Below are 13,975 nucleotides of genomic sequence, written 5' to 3' on the forward strand. Positions count from 1 at the left end.
TGGCATACCAGAGCCTATAACCACTGCAAATGAACTCCGGACACATGTGCCACCTTGTGCACCTGGCTTTACATGGGTACTAAGGAATCGAACCTGGGTCCTTTGGCTTTGCAAGCAAGCACCTTAACCACTAAGTTATCTCTCCAGCACTGCCTCAGGTATCTTTAATTAAGCTTATTACTTAGTCTCCAGCAGGTGGAGCCCTACTAGAAGAGATGTGTCACTGGGTGTGGATCTTGAGTTTAGCTCTCCGGTGTGTTCACAGTCTACTCTCGCTTGCTGGTGCTATCTGTGTGTGGAGAAGCAGTCTGAGTTCTGGCTGTTTATCTTCTCTCTGCTATGGATGTATAATGAAATGAGCCAGCTTCTTCCTCCATGATGAAGTTTTTCTCTGGAATCTGTAAGCCTGAAATAAGTTGCTTCTGGTCAGGAGTTTGTCCCAACAGCAAGAAGTTAGCAGCAACAATCACCATGAGTTTGAGGTTAGTCTGGAGCTACAGAGTTAGTTCCAGGTTAGCCAGGCCTAGGACAAGACCCTGCCTTGAAAAAAATAAAAAAATAAGAAAAGCATACTCTTAAGTATTTTTTAAAAATATATATTTATTTATTTGATGGGGGGGAGAGGAAGAGAAAGAGGGAGAGAAAGAGGCAGATAGAGCATTGGCACTCCAGGCCACCAGTTGCTGCAAATGAACTCCAGACACATGCAGCACCTTGTGCATCTGGCTTAATTATGTGGGTCTGGGGAAATTGAACCTGGGTCCTTTGGCTTTGCAGACAAATGATTTGATGTTTGTCCCAGCAATGTGGAGCTGACTACAACAGTAACCAACCATGCTTGGTACTGTAAAATGGGTCAAAAGTTCACAGCTGAAGAAGTCATAGGCTCTAGAGGGGAAGCTACCATTGTTGTTTGGCTTAATGGACATGTTGTCAAAATGCCTTCTAAATATTTGTTTATATTTAGAGATTACTACTGCTCTCAGGCTTTATCAGAGAAGTTTCTTTCTACAATTGTTGTGGTTAATGCCAAGAATCATAACTGGTCAAAAGTGCTAAGAATGCCGGGTGTGGTGGCGCACGCCTTTAATCCCAGCACTCGGGAGGCAGAGGTAGGAAGATCGCCGTGAGTTCAAGGCCACTCTGAGACTACAGAGTTAATTCCAGGTCAGCCTGGACCAGAGTGAGACCCTACCTCGAAAAACCAAAAAAACAACAAAAAAAAGTGCTAAGGATATGGTACCATTATATGCTTAGCCCTAAACTGGATAACTATATCATCCCCTCAAAGGCTCAGGGAAAATCACAGAAGATGGGGTGTTAAGAATGTATGAGCTGGACTATGGAAAAGAATGTTGCAGAACCCTGTCTTCTGGACAATACATAGCCAAGGCACTTGTGAACTCACAGCAGCTATGGTCACCTGTCAGCATTCCATCATGGGTAGTGAAGGATCTGGTTCCCCCTCCCTGAGGAACAACTGACAATTAATGGATTAATGGTTGCCTGGGAGGGGGAGTCACTTTCTTTAGTGGTATAGCCACATGTAAGTTGCCCATAAATAACTGCTCAACCATCATCATGCAAGCAACCCCAATTAAACTCAGTGGGTCACCAAAAATGACATGAAAGTATGAGGGGGCTAGCTGGGAAGAAAGAATTTATCAGGTGTGAGGGAGGAAGAGAGAGCAATAGGGGGAAATATGATCAAAATACATTATATATGTATGAAATTGTCAAAGATACAAATTTTTAAAAAATTATTTTGGTTTTTCAAAATAGGTTCTCACTGTGACCCAGGCTGATCTGGAATTCACTCTGTAGTCTCAGGCTAGCCTTGGACTAACAGTGATCCTCCTATTTCAGCCTCCTGAGTGCTACAATTAAAGGCGTTCACTACACACCCAACTTTAAAGTATTTTTATTTATTAGCAAGCTAAGAAAGAGAGAGAGGGAAAGAGAGAGAGAGACAGATAGGAGAGAGAAAGAAAAAAATGGGCATACCAGAGCTTCTTGCAACTGTAATGTACTCCAGATTACATGTACCATCTTGTGCATCTGGCTTTACACATGTACTGGAGAACTGAACAAGGCTGGCAAGCTTTGTAAGCTCTGCAAACAAGTTCCTTAGCCTTTGAGACATCTCTCCAACCCCCCAAAATATATTTTAAAAACTAAGTTCTTAGAATGAATAACTAATTTGATGGCAAATGTGTACCACACACCCTTGACCTACTCTTCAATACAACAAAGAAAGGAAACTTACCTTTGCCATTCCAACTGAACTGGCATTCAATTCTGAGATCCCTTGATTGGTCTTGTCTCCACGTTCCCATATACCGAAGTCCTGGCCAAAATAAATAAATAAATATATCACTAAGAAGTTATCACAACTAAGTACTCACTGCTAGATCTACAAATCTTGAATACAAAAATCACAAAAAATAGACAATTTGCCATACAAATGCATACCTACAATGGTTATTGAGGAGCTGATAATGAGTTATATGCTCCTTGAAACTACTTCAGCTTCAAATTATGTTAGGTCCTATAAGAAGATAAATCTCTTCAACATTTAATCAGGCAGGCTAAAACAATAACTCAGTCATTTAGAGATGCTCCTCAAGTTCTTACCATAGTAGATTCCCAGAGAATCTACAAAATAGAAGCTAAATAATAGCTGATCTATTTTTTTTAATTTTTATTTATTTATTTATTTGCAAAGAGAGAAGGGGAGGGAAAGGAAAAGGGAGAGAGGGAATAGGCACACCAGGACCTCTAGCCACTAGAAACTCCAGATTCATTCATCACTGTGTATCTGGCTTTACGTGGGTACTGGGGAATCAAACCTGGGTCATTAGGCTTTGCAGGCAAGCACTTTAACTGCTGAGCCATCTCTCCAGCCCAGTAGCTGGTATTCTAAACATTAATTCTCCATTTACTCTGTTGGCACTGACAAGGTATCATGCACTAATCCCTGCATTATCTTCTTTAATCCTTACATTTTACAGATGATGAAACTAAGTTACAAAAAGAAGTAACTCACTCAAGATTACATTTAGTAAGTGACAAAACCAAGATTAGAGTGCAAAGAATCATACTCCCAAATCCATAATCTACTTGGGAAATATAAAATATTGAAAATTAATTGTAAGAGCTGTTTCTAATTTTTTTTGGGGGGGTGAGGTAGGTCTTGCTCTAGCCCAGGCTGACCTGGAATTCACTACATAGACTCAGGCTGGCCCAAACTCATGGTGATCCTTCTACCTCTGCCTCCCAAGTGCTGGGATTAAAGGCATGCACCACCCCGCCTGGCCTGTTTTTAATTTAATAACTTTAGACTTCAGGGAAATCGCAAATGAATAAATAAGGAAATAACTGAGCCTCCAGATATGTTTCACTTAGTTTTCCCTAATGTTACCATCTAACACAGTCATAGTACCGTAGTCAAAGCTAAGAAATCAATATCCGTTCAACACTGTTAACCAAACTATTGACTCTATTTGACTTTCACTAGTTTTTCATTAGCATGATCTTTGTTTATTTGCTTGTATTTTTTCTAAGGCAAGGTCTCCTATAGCCCTAGCTGGACTTGAACTTAATCTGTAGCCTAGGATAACCCTGAACCTCTGATCCTTCTGCCTCCATTTTACAAGTAGTGGGATTACAAACTGTAGCAGACAGATTCAGGTTCACTGAGATGAACTTCCAGACTAGGCACTGTTATGGAGGAAGGGATATTTATTGAAGCCTACAGATCCAGGGGAAGTTCCATAAATGGCAGAAGAAGCTGGCCTGCCTTCACAGGACCAAGCAGAGAAAGAGAAGCACAAGCCTAAAGGTCAAAAGCCACAGCACACTTCAGGAACTCTAGCTAGGCACACTTTGCATATCTTTAGATTGAAACCTGAAACCCACCACCACACCTTAAGATACACCCAGTGACACTGCCTCCAGCCAAGTGGCTAAAGATGCGAACTACAAATAAACAACTGAATATATTGGGGGCCATCTATTCTAATTTTTTTTTTATTTGAGAGTGACAGACACAGAAAGACAGATAGAGGAAGAGAGAGAATGGGCGCACCAGGGCTTCCAGCCTCTGCAAACGAACTCCAGACGCGTGCGCCCCCTTGTGCATCTGGCTAACGTGGGACCTGGGGAAGTGAGCCTCGAACCGGGGTCCTTAGGCTTCACAGGCAAGCGCTTAACCGCTAAGCCATCTCTCCAGCCCCATCTATTCTATTCAAACCACCACACAAGCCTATGTCATCATGCTTGGTACTAGCAGCCTTTTTGCTGTGTCCCCTTAGTGAATTGCAATCAGTCATGATTTCTCAAGTCTTGCTTTTCATGACCTATATACCTTTTGAAGATTATTGATGAGGTGTTTTGTAGATTTTCCTTAATTCTTACATTTTTTTGTTCACTTTTCTCATGAGTTTATGAGGTTATTCATTTTGGCCAAGAATATATATTACAGACAATGGTCTGTGTCCCTCTCAGTTCTTCATATCTGGGATATAAGTTGATATCTCATTACAGCTGATGTTAACCTTCTTCACATGATTAAGTAGATTTGTTGGGGTTCTCCAATTTACTGACATTATTTCCCCTTTATAATTATTAATATTTTGAGCAACACAGTGAGATTATATAAATGTCACAGGTCATGATGGTGCATACCTGTGATATCGGTACATGGAAAGTAGAAGAAGGAGGATCAATTGTTCAAGCCCAGCCTGGGATACATGAGACTATGTCTCAAAAACAACAACAAGGACTGGAGAGATGCCTTAGTGGTTAAGACACTTGCCTGCAAAGTCAAAGGACACAGGTTTGAGTACCCAGGACCTACCTAAGCCAGATGCACAAGGTGGCCCATGAATCTGCAGTTCATTTGCAGTGGCTGGAGGCCCCAGCACACCCATTCTTTCTCATTATTTGCCTCCTTCTCTCTCTCTCTGTCATAAATAAATAAAAATAATATATAAAAATAAAAAATAGCTGGGCGTGGTGGTGCATGCCTTTAATCCCGGCACTGGGAGGCAGAGGAAGGAGGATCACTGTGAGTTTGAGGCCACACTGAGACTCCACATTGAATTCCAGATCAGACTGTGCTAGAGTGAGACCCTACATTGAAAAACCAAAAAAAAAAAAATAATAAAATAAATAAAACAAAATTAAAAAACAACAAAATGATTATATAAATATCCTGTTTCTCCTTAAACAAACCCAAGCACAGTTTAGCACTAATTGGTAGATCTTGTATATAGTGTTTTAATAGTAATTTTCTACTTTCTTCATTACTTTGTTAGTATTTATTTATTTGACAAAGAAAGCCTACGTATAGACAATCTATGGCCTCCTGCCAGTACAAAGGAACTACAAATGCATGTGCTACTTTGTGGGTACTAGAGAATTGAACCTGAGCCATCAGGCTTTGCAAGCAAGGACCTTTAACCACTGAGATGGCTTTCCAGCCTCTTAATTACTTTTTAAATCATTCATTGACACTTTTCTCCAAGAAAGGCAATCCCTTCTTCTTCATTTCATTATTTAATATTGGCATGATATTATGGAGCTTTAGTTTTTTCTTGGTTTATAATAGAATACCATCACTACTTTGTTGCTCAAATAGTTCATTTTTTTTTTTTTGAGTTTGAACCCTGGGTATCTTTTCAAGTTGGCCTTTGTGCCTTTTATGATTTTATTCATGTGCCATTCAGACATGCTTCATTCTGTACTAAGCCCTTCTTTCCTAGTTGGCATTACAAGATGCTCCAATGTCATCACTTATTATCTTGTCTCAGCTCTGGAATCAATCACTTTTTAAACAAATATATTTTAGCTGGTCATGTGGTGCACACCTTTAATTCCAGAACTTGGGAGGCTGAGGTAGGAGGATCACCATGAGTTCAAGGAAAGCCTGAGACTACATAGTGAATTCCAGGTCAACCTGGGCTACAGCACGACCCTACCTCAAAAAAAAATAAAGGGCTGGAGAGATGGCTTGGCAATGCAAGTGCTTACCTGTGAAGCCTAAGGACCCAGGTTCGAGTCCCCAGAACCCATGTAAGCCAGATGCACATAGTAGTACATGAATCTGCAGTTCATTTGCAATGGTTAGAGGCTCTAGTGAGCCCATTCTCTCTCTTTTTTTTCTCTTTCTCTCTGGCTCTCTCTCTCTCCTTCTCTCATAAATAAATAAATAATAATAAAATATAAAAAGTTAAATCTGGGCATGGTGGCACATGCCTTTAATCCCAGCACTTGGGAGGCAGAGGTACAAGGATTTCCATGAGTTTGAGGCCACCCTGAGAATACATGGTGAATTCCAGGTCAGCCTGGCCTAGAGTGAGACCCTACCTTGACAAACAAACAAACTATATATATATATATATATATATATATATTTATATTTATATTTATATTTATATTATATTATATTATATATATTATATATTATATATAATTAAAAGAAGGAACCCTGGTTCATTTTATTAGAACATTATAGTCAAAATCCAAGACCTGAGCACTTGTTAAATTGTCACTGGGGTATCATTCTAAGCTCTCATTGAACAGAATGTGGAAAAGACCTATGTGTATAATGTACATGCATGTATACACAATATTATAGTTTGGTTAGAAGTGTCCCCTAAGGACATATATGTAAAAGGCTTGGTCACTAGCTTGTGTGGCACAACTGGAAAGCAGTAAAACATTTATGAAATGAGGACTACCTACCAGAAGAAAGTTTGATTATTGGGGGAGTGCCCTTGAAGGGAATATGTGACTCATGGCCCTTTCCTGACTCTGTTTGTTTCCAAGCTACCGTTAAGTGAGCACTTCCTCTGCCCCACACTCCCACCATGAAGTACTGTACCACCACAGAATCAAAGCTATGGACTGAAGCCTCTGAAACCATGATCCAAAATAAATATTGATTCCTTAGAAGTTGACTATCTCAGGTATTATGTCACAGAAACAGAAAGCTAACACACACACACACACACACACACACTCCACATCCACATTTATCTGTATGACTACTTTCAATTGTGTTTAATGTCAAATCACTTGTATTGAAGTTTTCAGGAAGATAAGTCCTATTTGCTCTTTGGCAGGCCTCACCTAACCTTAAACTCAAATCCATGTTAAGTTGTTCAACAAATTGAGTATGAGAAGCTGTTTATAGCATTACTACTACTGTTTCAACCTCTAGATACAACAAAGAGGCCAAAGAACCACAACAAGCCTGTGGTTATAAGAATCCCAAGTGACCAGTTGACAAATAATGTCTGTTTTCCTCAAAAATGTGTATGTAGTAGAGGAAAGATGGTGAATGACACCTATGCACCAATTGCTAGAATATCCAGGGGCTGGGGGAAGCCAGGGGTATTTGAAGAGCAGCAATATCTGAGGTAGGTAATGGTGGAAAGACTGGTTTCAGTAACAAAGAAATACAGGAAACTTTAGAAAGTAGAATGGAAGGAGAAAGTCCAGAGTCTGTTCTGGAAGGCTCAGCCCCAGGCAAGACATGTTCTGTTTCAAGTGTGGCCTGAATGCAACTGGGGGGGGGGGGCGGACAATGCCTTAAGACAGAGAGGCTCAGAAAAAAATGCACACTGTACTTTCAGTACAAGATAATTTCAAGATCAGTGTGTGGAAACCAACATGTCTTAGCTGCAACAGTTCAGTGAAGGACAGAGACCAAAGTGGGGGTCAGAGACTCAAAAACACACATTCCTGAACAGACTTGTAGTTTAATCAAACAGGAATCTTGGGATCATCTACCATATAGATGATAGGAAAATCCTCTCTTCTTGGCACATAGAGTGGAGCAGTAGCAAGAATTCATTTTTAAAAGACCTCTACTGAGTTGACAGCTAGGTAATTCTAAGGTAAAGGTCCTTCCCTTCATGACTCACTCTGAGAACCCAGGACAAGTGACAGGGGCTATTCTCTGAGGTGTGGCTTGAAGAATCCTCTATCTAGAAAATAAAACTTTAAAAAAGAAAAGAAAAGAAAACTTTGAGCAAACCTGTGGAGTGTTCTATGTGGTGGAAATCTAGTCTTGAGTCTGTAGTGCAACTAACTAGTTCTCTTGAATAAGGATAAGCAGTGATGAGAGCTTAAAGTTGCCAGGGTCGGGCTGGAGAGATGGCTTAGTGGTTAAACGCTTGCCTGTGAAGCCTAAGGACCCGGGTTCAAGGCTCAATTCCCCAGGACCCATGTTAGCCAGATGCACGGGGGGGGGGGGGGCGCATGCGTCTGGAGTTCGTTTGCAGTGGCTAGAGGCCCTGGCACGCCCATTCATTCTCTCTCTCTCTCTCTCTCTGTGTGTGTGTGTGTGTGTCGCTCTCAATTAAAATAAAAAGAAAGTTGCCAGGGTCTAAAGCCTAGCAGTAAAAGCTTACTGACAGCCATTTCCAGTACCCGGAGATAAAGAAACACCTAGGATAAGGAACCCTGCTCAGCCATGAACCACACCCTCCAAGTTTAATAGACATGTGGAAGACAGGAAAAAGGATCCGAACTGAACTCCTAGAAATGAAACTATTTGAGATGAGAAATGCATTAGGTGAGATTAGCAACAAATGAAGCATTGTAATTTAAGATTAGTAATGTTGAAATCAACAGCAATAGAAACTACTCAAAATTTAAAGTAAAAATACAGAAAAAACACATTATAAAATAGAACTATTTATCAGTGAGCTGTGGGAAAACATCTTGCAATCTAAAACATATATAAGCCAGGTGTGGTGGTGCATGCCTTTTATCCCAGCACTTGGGAGGCAGAGGTAGGAGGATCGCTGTGAGTTCAAGGCCACCCTGAAACTACATAGGGAATTACAGGTCAGCTTGGGCAAAACTTTACTTCAAAAAAAAAAAATACCCAGGGCTGGAGAGATGGCTTAGCGGTTAAGCGCTTGCCTATGAAGCCTAAGAACCCCAGTTCAAGGCTTGCTTCCCCAGGACCCACGTTAGCCAGATGCACAAGGGGGCGCATGCGTCTGGAGTTCGTTTGCAGTATCTGGAAGCCCTGGCGCACCTATTCTCTCTCTCTCTCTGTCTCTTTCTTTCTCTGTCTGTTGCTCTCAAATAAAGAAATAAAAATAAACACCCCCCCAAAAAAAAACAACAAAAAAGAAGAAACCAATACATGTATAATTAGAGGCTCTGAAGGAACCTGGGCATCATAAAAATATATGAAGAAATAAGTGCTAAAACCTTTTGGTGAAAAAAAAAACACCTGTATATCCATAGAGCTAAATGAACCCTAAGCACATGAAACATGAAGCAAGTTAAATAAAGAAACATCATAATCAAAGTGCTTAATGTCAGTAAGAAGAATAAATTCTGAAAATCAGCAAGGGAAAAAGGCATATTATGTACAAAAGAACGACAAGAATAATGACAGCAAAAGCTCTCTCATAAGAAACAGCAAAAACACGAAGATTGGGCAACATTTTTCAAGTTCTGAAGGACACAAACACCTAACAAAAGACAAAAAGTACAGTGCTTGGTATCAAACTCAGAGCCTTGCACAGGCTAGGCAAGAATTCTATCACTGAAATATATCTCCAGCCCTGCAACAGAAAATTCTTTATACCTAGTAGATGGTTGATATTCATTGTCAAATTGACTGGATTTGGAATCTCCTAAGAGACACATCTCTGGACATGCCTGTGAAGTTGTTTCCAGATAGGTTTAGCTGAGGAGGAAACACCAATTCTGAATGTGGTGGGCACCATCCCTTGTACTAAGATCATGGGCTGAATAAAAAGGGGGAAGGAGGAAGCTACCTAAGTACCAGCATTCCCATTTCTCTGCTACCTGATCTGCAGAAGATATGAAGAACCCTAGCCACATACTCATACCACCATAAACGGTGTTATGCCTTCCCCACAATGATGGGGTGTAACGTCTCCTGTTGTCTGGCTAAATGTGTATGTTATGCTTATCAAACTGCCCAGTAAGCACTTCTGTTAATGTTCATACCCTTATATTAATGCTACTCTCACTATTGGTAGAGAATATTCTCTTTTCAGATGGCAGTGACCTTGGGACAACTCAGAACATATCATGGTGATTGAAAGAAATGACCACAGTGCTCAGTACTGCAATATCTCTATCATACTTTCCAAGGCTCAGGGTCTAATGCTGAAGATGTGGCAGAAAGAATGTAAGAGTCAAAGGAAGGGTAGGACTCCATCAACATGCTCCCTCCAGACACAAAATGGCCTGAATATCCATGGCCTCACAATGCCTGACACTACCTGCACAAGACCATTATAAGAGGAGGAAAAGATCATGACATCAAAATTAAAAGAGAGACTAATTGAAATGGGGAGGGGGTGGGATGGAGAATGGAGTTTCAAAGGGGAAAGTGGGGGGAGAGAGAGTATTGCCATGGGGTAATTTTTATAATTATGGAAGTTGTTTATAAAAATTTGGGGGCTGGAGAGATGGCTTAGCGGTTAAGCGCTTGCCTGTGAAGCCTAAGAACCCCGGTTCAAGGCTCGGTTCCCCAGGTCCCACGTTAGCCAGATGCACAAGGGGGCGCACGCGTCTGGAGTTCGTTTGCAGAGGCTGGAAGCCTTGGCGCGCCCATTCTTTCTCTCTCCCTCTATCTGTCTTTCTCTCTGTGTCTGTTGCTCTCAAATAAATAAATAAATAATTTTAAAAAAATTTGGAAGAAAATAAATAAATAAAAATATAAAAACTCAAAAAAAATATGCAAAGTGTCTGGAGTTCCTGAAATGTGGTGAGGGATTTGGCTTGTGGCTTCTCTCTTTCTGCATGGACCTTCTGTCATTGTGGAACTTCCCATGGATGTGTAAGCTTCAATAAATCCTTTCCTTCCACAACTGTGTCTGGTCTGAAAGTTCATCTCAGTGACCTGAAGCTGTCTGCTACAGAAATTGATACCAGAATGTGGGGTGAGATGAATCTGACCATGTGGATTTAGGTCTTTTAGAGCTTTTGTTTTGGAGGAATTGGCATGGACTTGGTACTTACAACTGAAAACACCTTCTGGAGAGGTAAGCCAAGTTTTATGCATTATTTTGATGAGAGTTTGAGAATGCTAAGTGCAGTGAGATTGTATTTGGAGGCTCAGTTTATGAATTTGGAAGCTTGGCTTATAAGCTTTCTAAAGGGAAGGAAAAACTGCAGAGGACTTTGTTAGAACTGGGCTACTGGCATAAAGGCTGGCTGCATTCTGCTGCCCAGTCCCAGAGAGTTTGATCAAGGTTAAATTTGTAATGGACTGATGTGCTAGGCTAAAAATACTGGACTGAGAACTTCCAGGTAAGATACTAGCCACAACAAAGCAGCTTAGGGAGGGAAAGAAACAAAAACACTGAAAAATATACTCTTCTACTAAAAAGTGAAGGTGTATAAGTTATTATCAATCACAGCAGTGAAGCAGGGAAAACAAGATCTTCCAGAAAAGAGGAAACTTGCCAGAATTACACTGAGGCACCAGCAGCCCCAATCCACGAACCCACGCAGGAGCAGAAACAAGGTGAGGAGATTTTCCACCCACTTCAACCTCCTCCTCACAAAGTCAAGAAACCTGAAGAGGAAGACAGCAGAGACAAGCTGAGCAATTGTTGAAGGAGAATACTAATGGGACCAGCCAAGCAGCTCTGGTACAACTCCAGGAACCCTGCAAAGTCTCCCATCCCCCAACTGTCAAGCGATGTGAACATCCAGAGAACTCATTCACCTCTGGCTATCCAGCACCAAGAGAGATCAAAGTGGGAACTCAGCATTGGTGAGACTGGAAGCCATCCCAAAGGTAACAGGGCCTACTTACACAAAGCCAGATACATAGGCCTACACTGGAAGTGCTAATCTCTCTTTCCCTGTCAGGAAAGGTTATGCATTACATTTGCATGATATATTCTTGGTCAGCTTTACCCTTCTCAAATAAGCTGTATTTTGGTGTTGATCATTGTTGCTTTTGACATTTCCTGATTTTTAGGGCCTTTGTCTTTTTCTTCTGTCATTATTGGGGGCAGGGACTGACTGGCCCCAGGCTGACTTGGAGCCATTTCAGACTAGAATTCTCAACCTCCTAGTCGACAAGATTAAGTGAGTGGGGCAACACACACCCTAAGGAATTTGGCTTTACTAGATTGTCTGTTTAGTTTAATCCCCACGCTTGTATAAATACTCTGTGCTGATTTTGATTGAATGTCTATATTGTTCAGTTTAATTTTAGAATATGTCAGTAATTTGTTTCACCCAGTCTACTACAGTACTTGAATAGCAGGCAAATTCAACACCTAGGGTCACTTCTGCTATTTCTCTTGGATTATAAGAGCTATACCTGGCAACTTAAACTCCTACAACAAAGATATATAAAGTTGGAATTACAACAGCTAATAACACTGCCGATAATTAGAAAACCCAAGCATCAAATTAACTCAAGATGCAAAAATCTCTACATTATAAGAAACACAAAAAACCCCAAGACAATACAATCCCACCAAAAATCATAATCCATCAAAAATGAAAAAAAAATGACCTCTACTGAGACTGCTTGAGATAAAAAAATGCCTGGCAAATAATTAAAAAATGATTATATCTATGTTCAAAGAAATCAAATAAATAATCAAAAAAGAAAACCAACTCCTGAAGGAATACCAAGAAAACACAGGAAACCAACTTATTGAAATAAATAGGTCAATACAAAACATGAGTAAGGAAATAGAAATAATGAAAACAATACCAATCAGAAAAACTAAAAAGGTAAAACAGAGTAAGTCAAATAGAAAACTATGTAGAAAGTCTCACCAGTAGAATGGATGAAGAAGAGGACAGAATGTATAAACTAGAAGACCAGGTAACAGATCTAATATAGTCAATCATAGAGAAAGATAAACTAATAGGAATGCATGAATGGAAATTTCAAGACATTAGGGACACTCTGAAGTGATCAAACATAAGAATTCAGGGCATAATAGAAGGAGAAGAAATTGGGCTGGAGAGATGGCTTAGTGGTTAAGCGCTTGCCTGTGAAGCCTAAGGATCCCGGTTCCAGGCTCGGTTCCCCAGGTCCCACGTAGCCAGATGCACAAGGGGGCACACACGTCTGGAGTTCGTTTGCAGTGGCTGGAAGTCCTGGCTCGCCCATTCTCTCTCTCTCCCTCTATCTGTCTTTCTCTCTGTCTGTCACTCTCAAATAAATAAATAAAAAATGAACAAAAAATATTAAAAAAAAAAGAAGGATGGGCTGGAGAGATGGCTTAGCGGTTAAGCGCTTGCCTGTGAAGCCTAAGGACCCCGGTTCGAGGCTCGGTTCCCCAGGACCCACGTTAGACAGATGCACAAGGGGGTACACGTGTCTGGAGTTCGTTTGCAGAGGCTGGAAGCCCTGGCGCACCCATTCTCTCTCTCTCCCTCTATCTGTCTTTCTCTCTGTGTCTGTTGCTCTCAAATAAATAAAAAAAAAAAGAAGGAGAAGAAATTCACTCCAAAGGCATAACTGGTATTTTCAACAAAATAATTAAAGGAAATTTCTCCCAAGTAGGGAAAGTGATGATAATGCAGATACAAAAGCCTATAGAACACTGAGCAGAAAAAAAAAATCAGGAAAGAACTAACTGTCATATTATAATTAAACTACAAAACACATAAACCAAATATATATCTTGAAAGCATTTAGAGAGAAAAATCAGGTCACATACAAAGACAAAGACAAGCCCATTAGGATCACAGCAGATTACTCAACACAAACTTTAAAAGCCAAAAGGGCTTGGAACAATGTATTCCATGTTCTGAAAGACAACTGTCAAACAAGATTACTTTATTCTGCAAAGATATCCATTCAAATACATGGAGAAATAAGGACACTCCACAAAAAAGCAGGCTAAAGGAATATATGAAGGTCAAACCAGCTCTACAGAAAATACTTGAAAGAATCCTCCATGCTGAAGAGAAAGAAAAGCACACAGATAAG

General features: G+C 40.5%; 1 protein-coding gene across 4 annotated transcripts in view; it reads right to left on the minus strand.

Moving 5' to 3' along the window:
• Phka1 (phosphorylase kinase regulatory subunit alpha 1) overlaps nucleotides 1-13,975 on the minus strand; it is a 124,476-nt gene that overhangs the window by 81,816 nt on the left and 28,685 nt on the right. For all 4 annotated transcript variants that reach the window (XM_045140046.1, XM_004660934.2, XM_004660933.2 and 1 more), the window contains exon 6: nucleotides 2,267-2,347. In XM_045140046.1, coding sequence (XP_044995981.1) covers nucleotides 2,267-2,347 — 81 coding nt within the window. The remainder of the gene's footprint in view (nucleotides 1-2,266; nucleotides 2,348-13,975) is intronic.

This window comes from Jaculus jaculus, chromosome X (assembly GCF_020740685.1).
Source record: "Jaculus jaculus isolate mJacJac1 chromosome X, mJacJac1.mat.Y.cur, whole genome shotgun sequence".
NCBI classification, from domain to species: Eukaryota; Metazoa; Chordata; class Mammalia; order Rodentia; family Dipodidae; genus Jaculus; species Jaculus jaculus.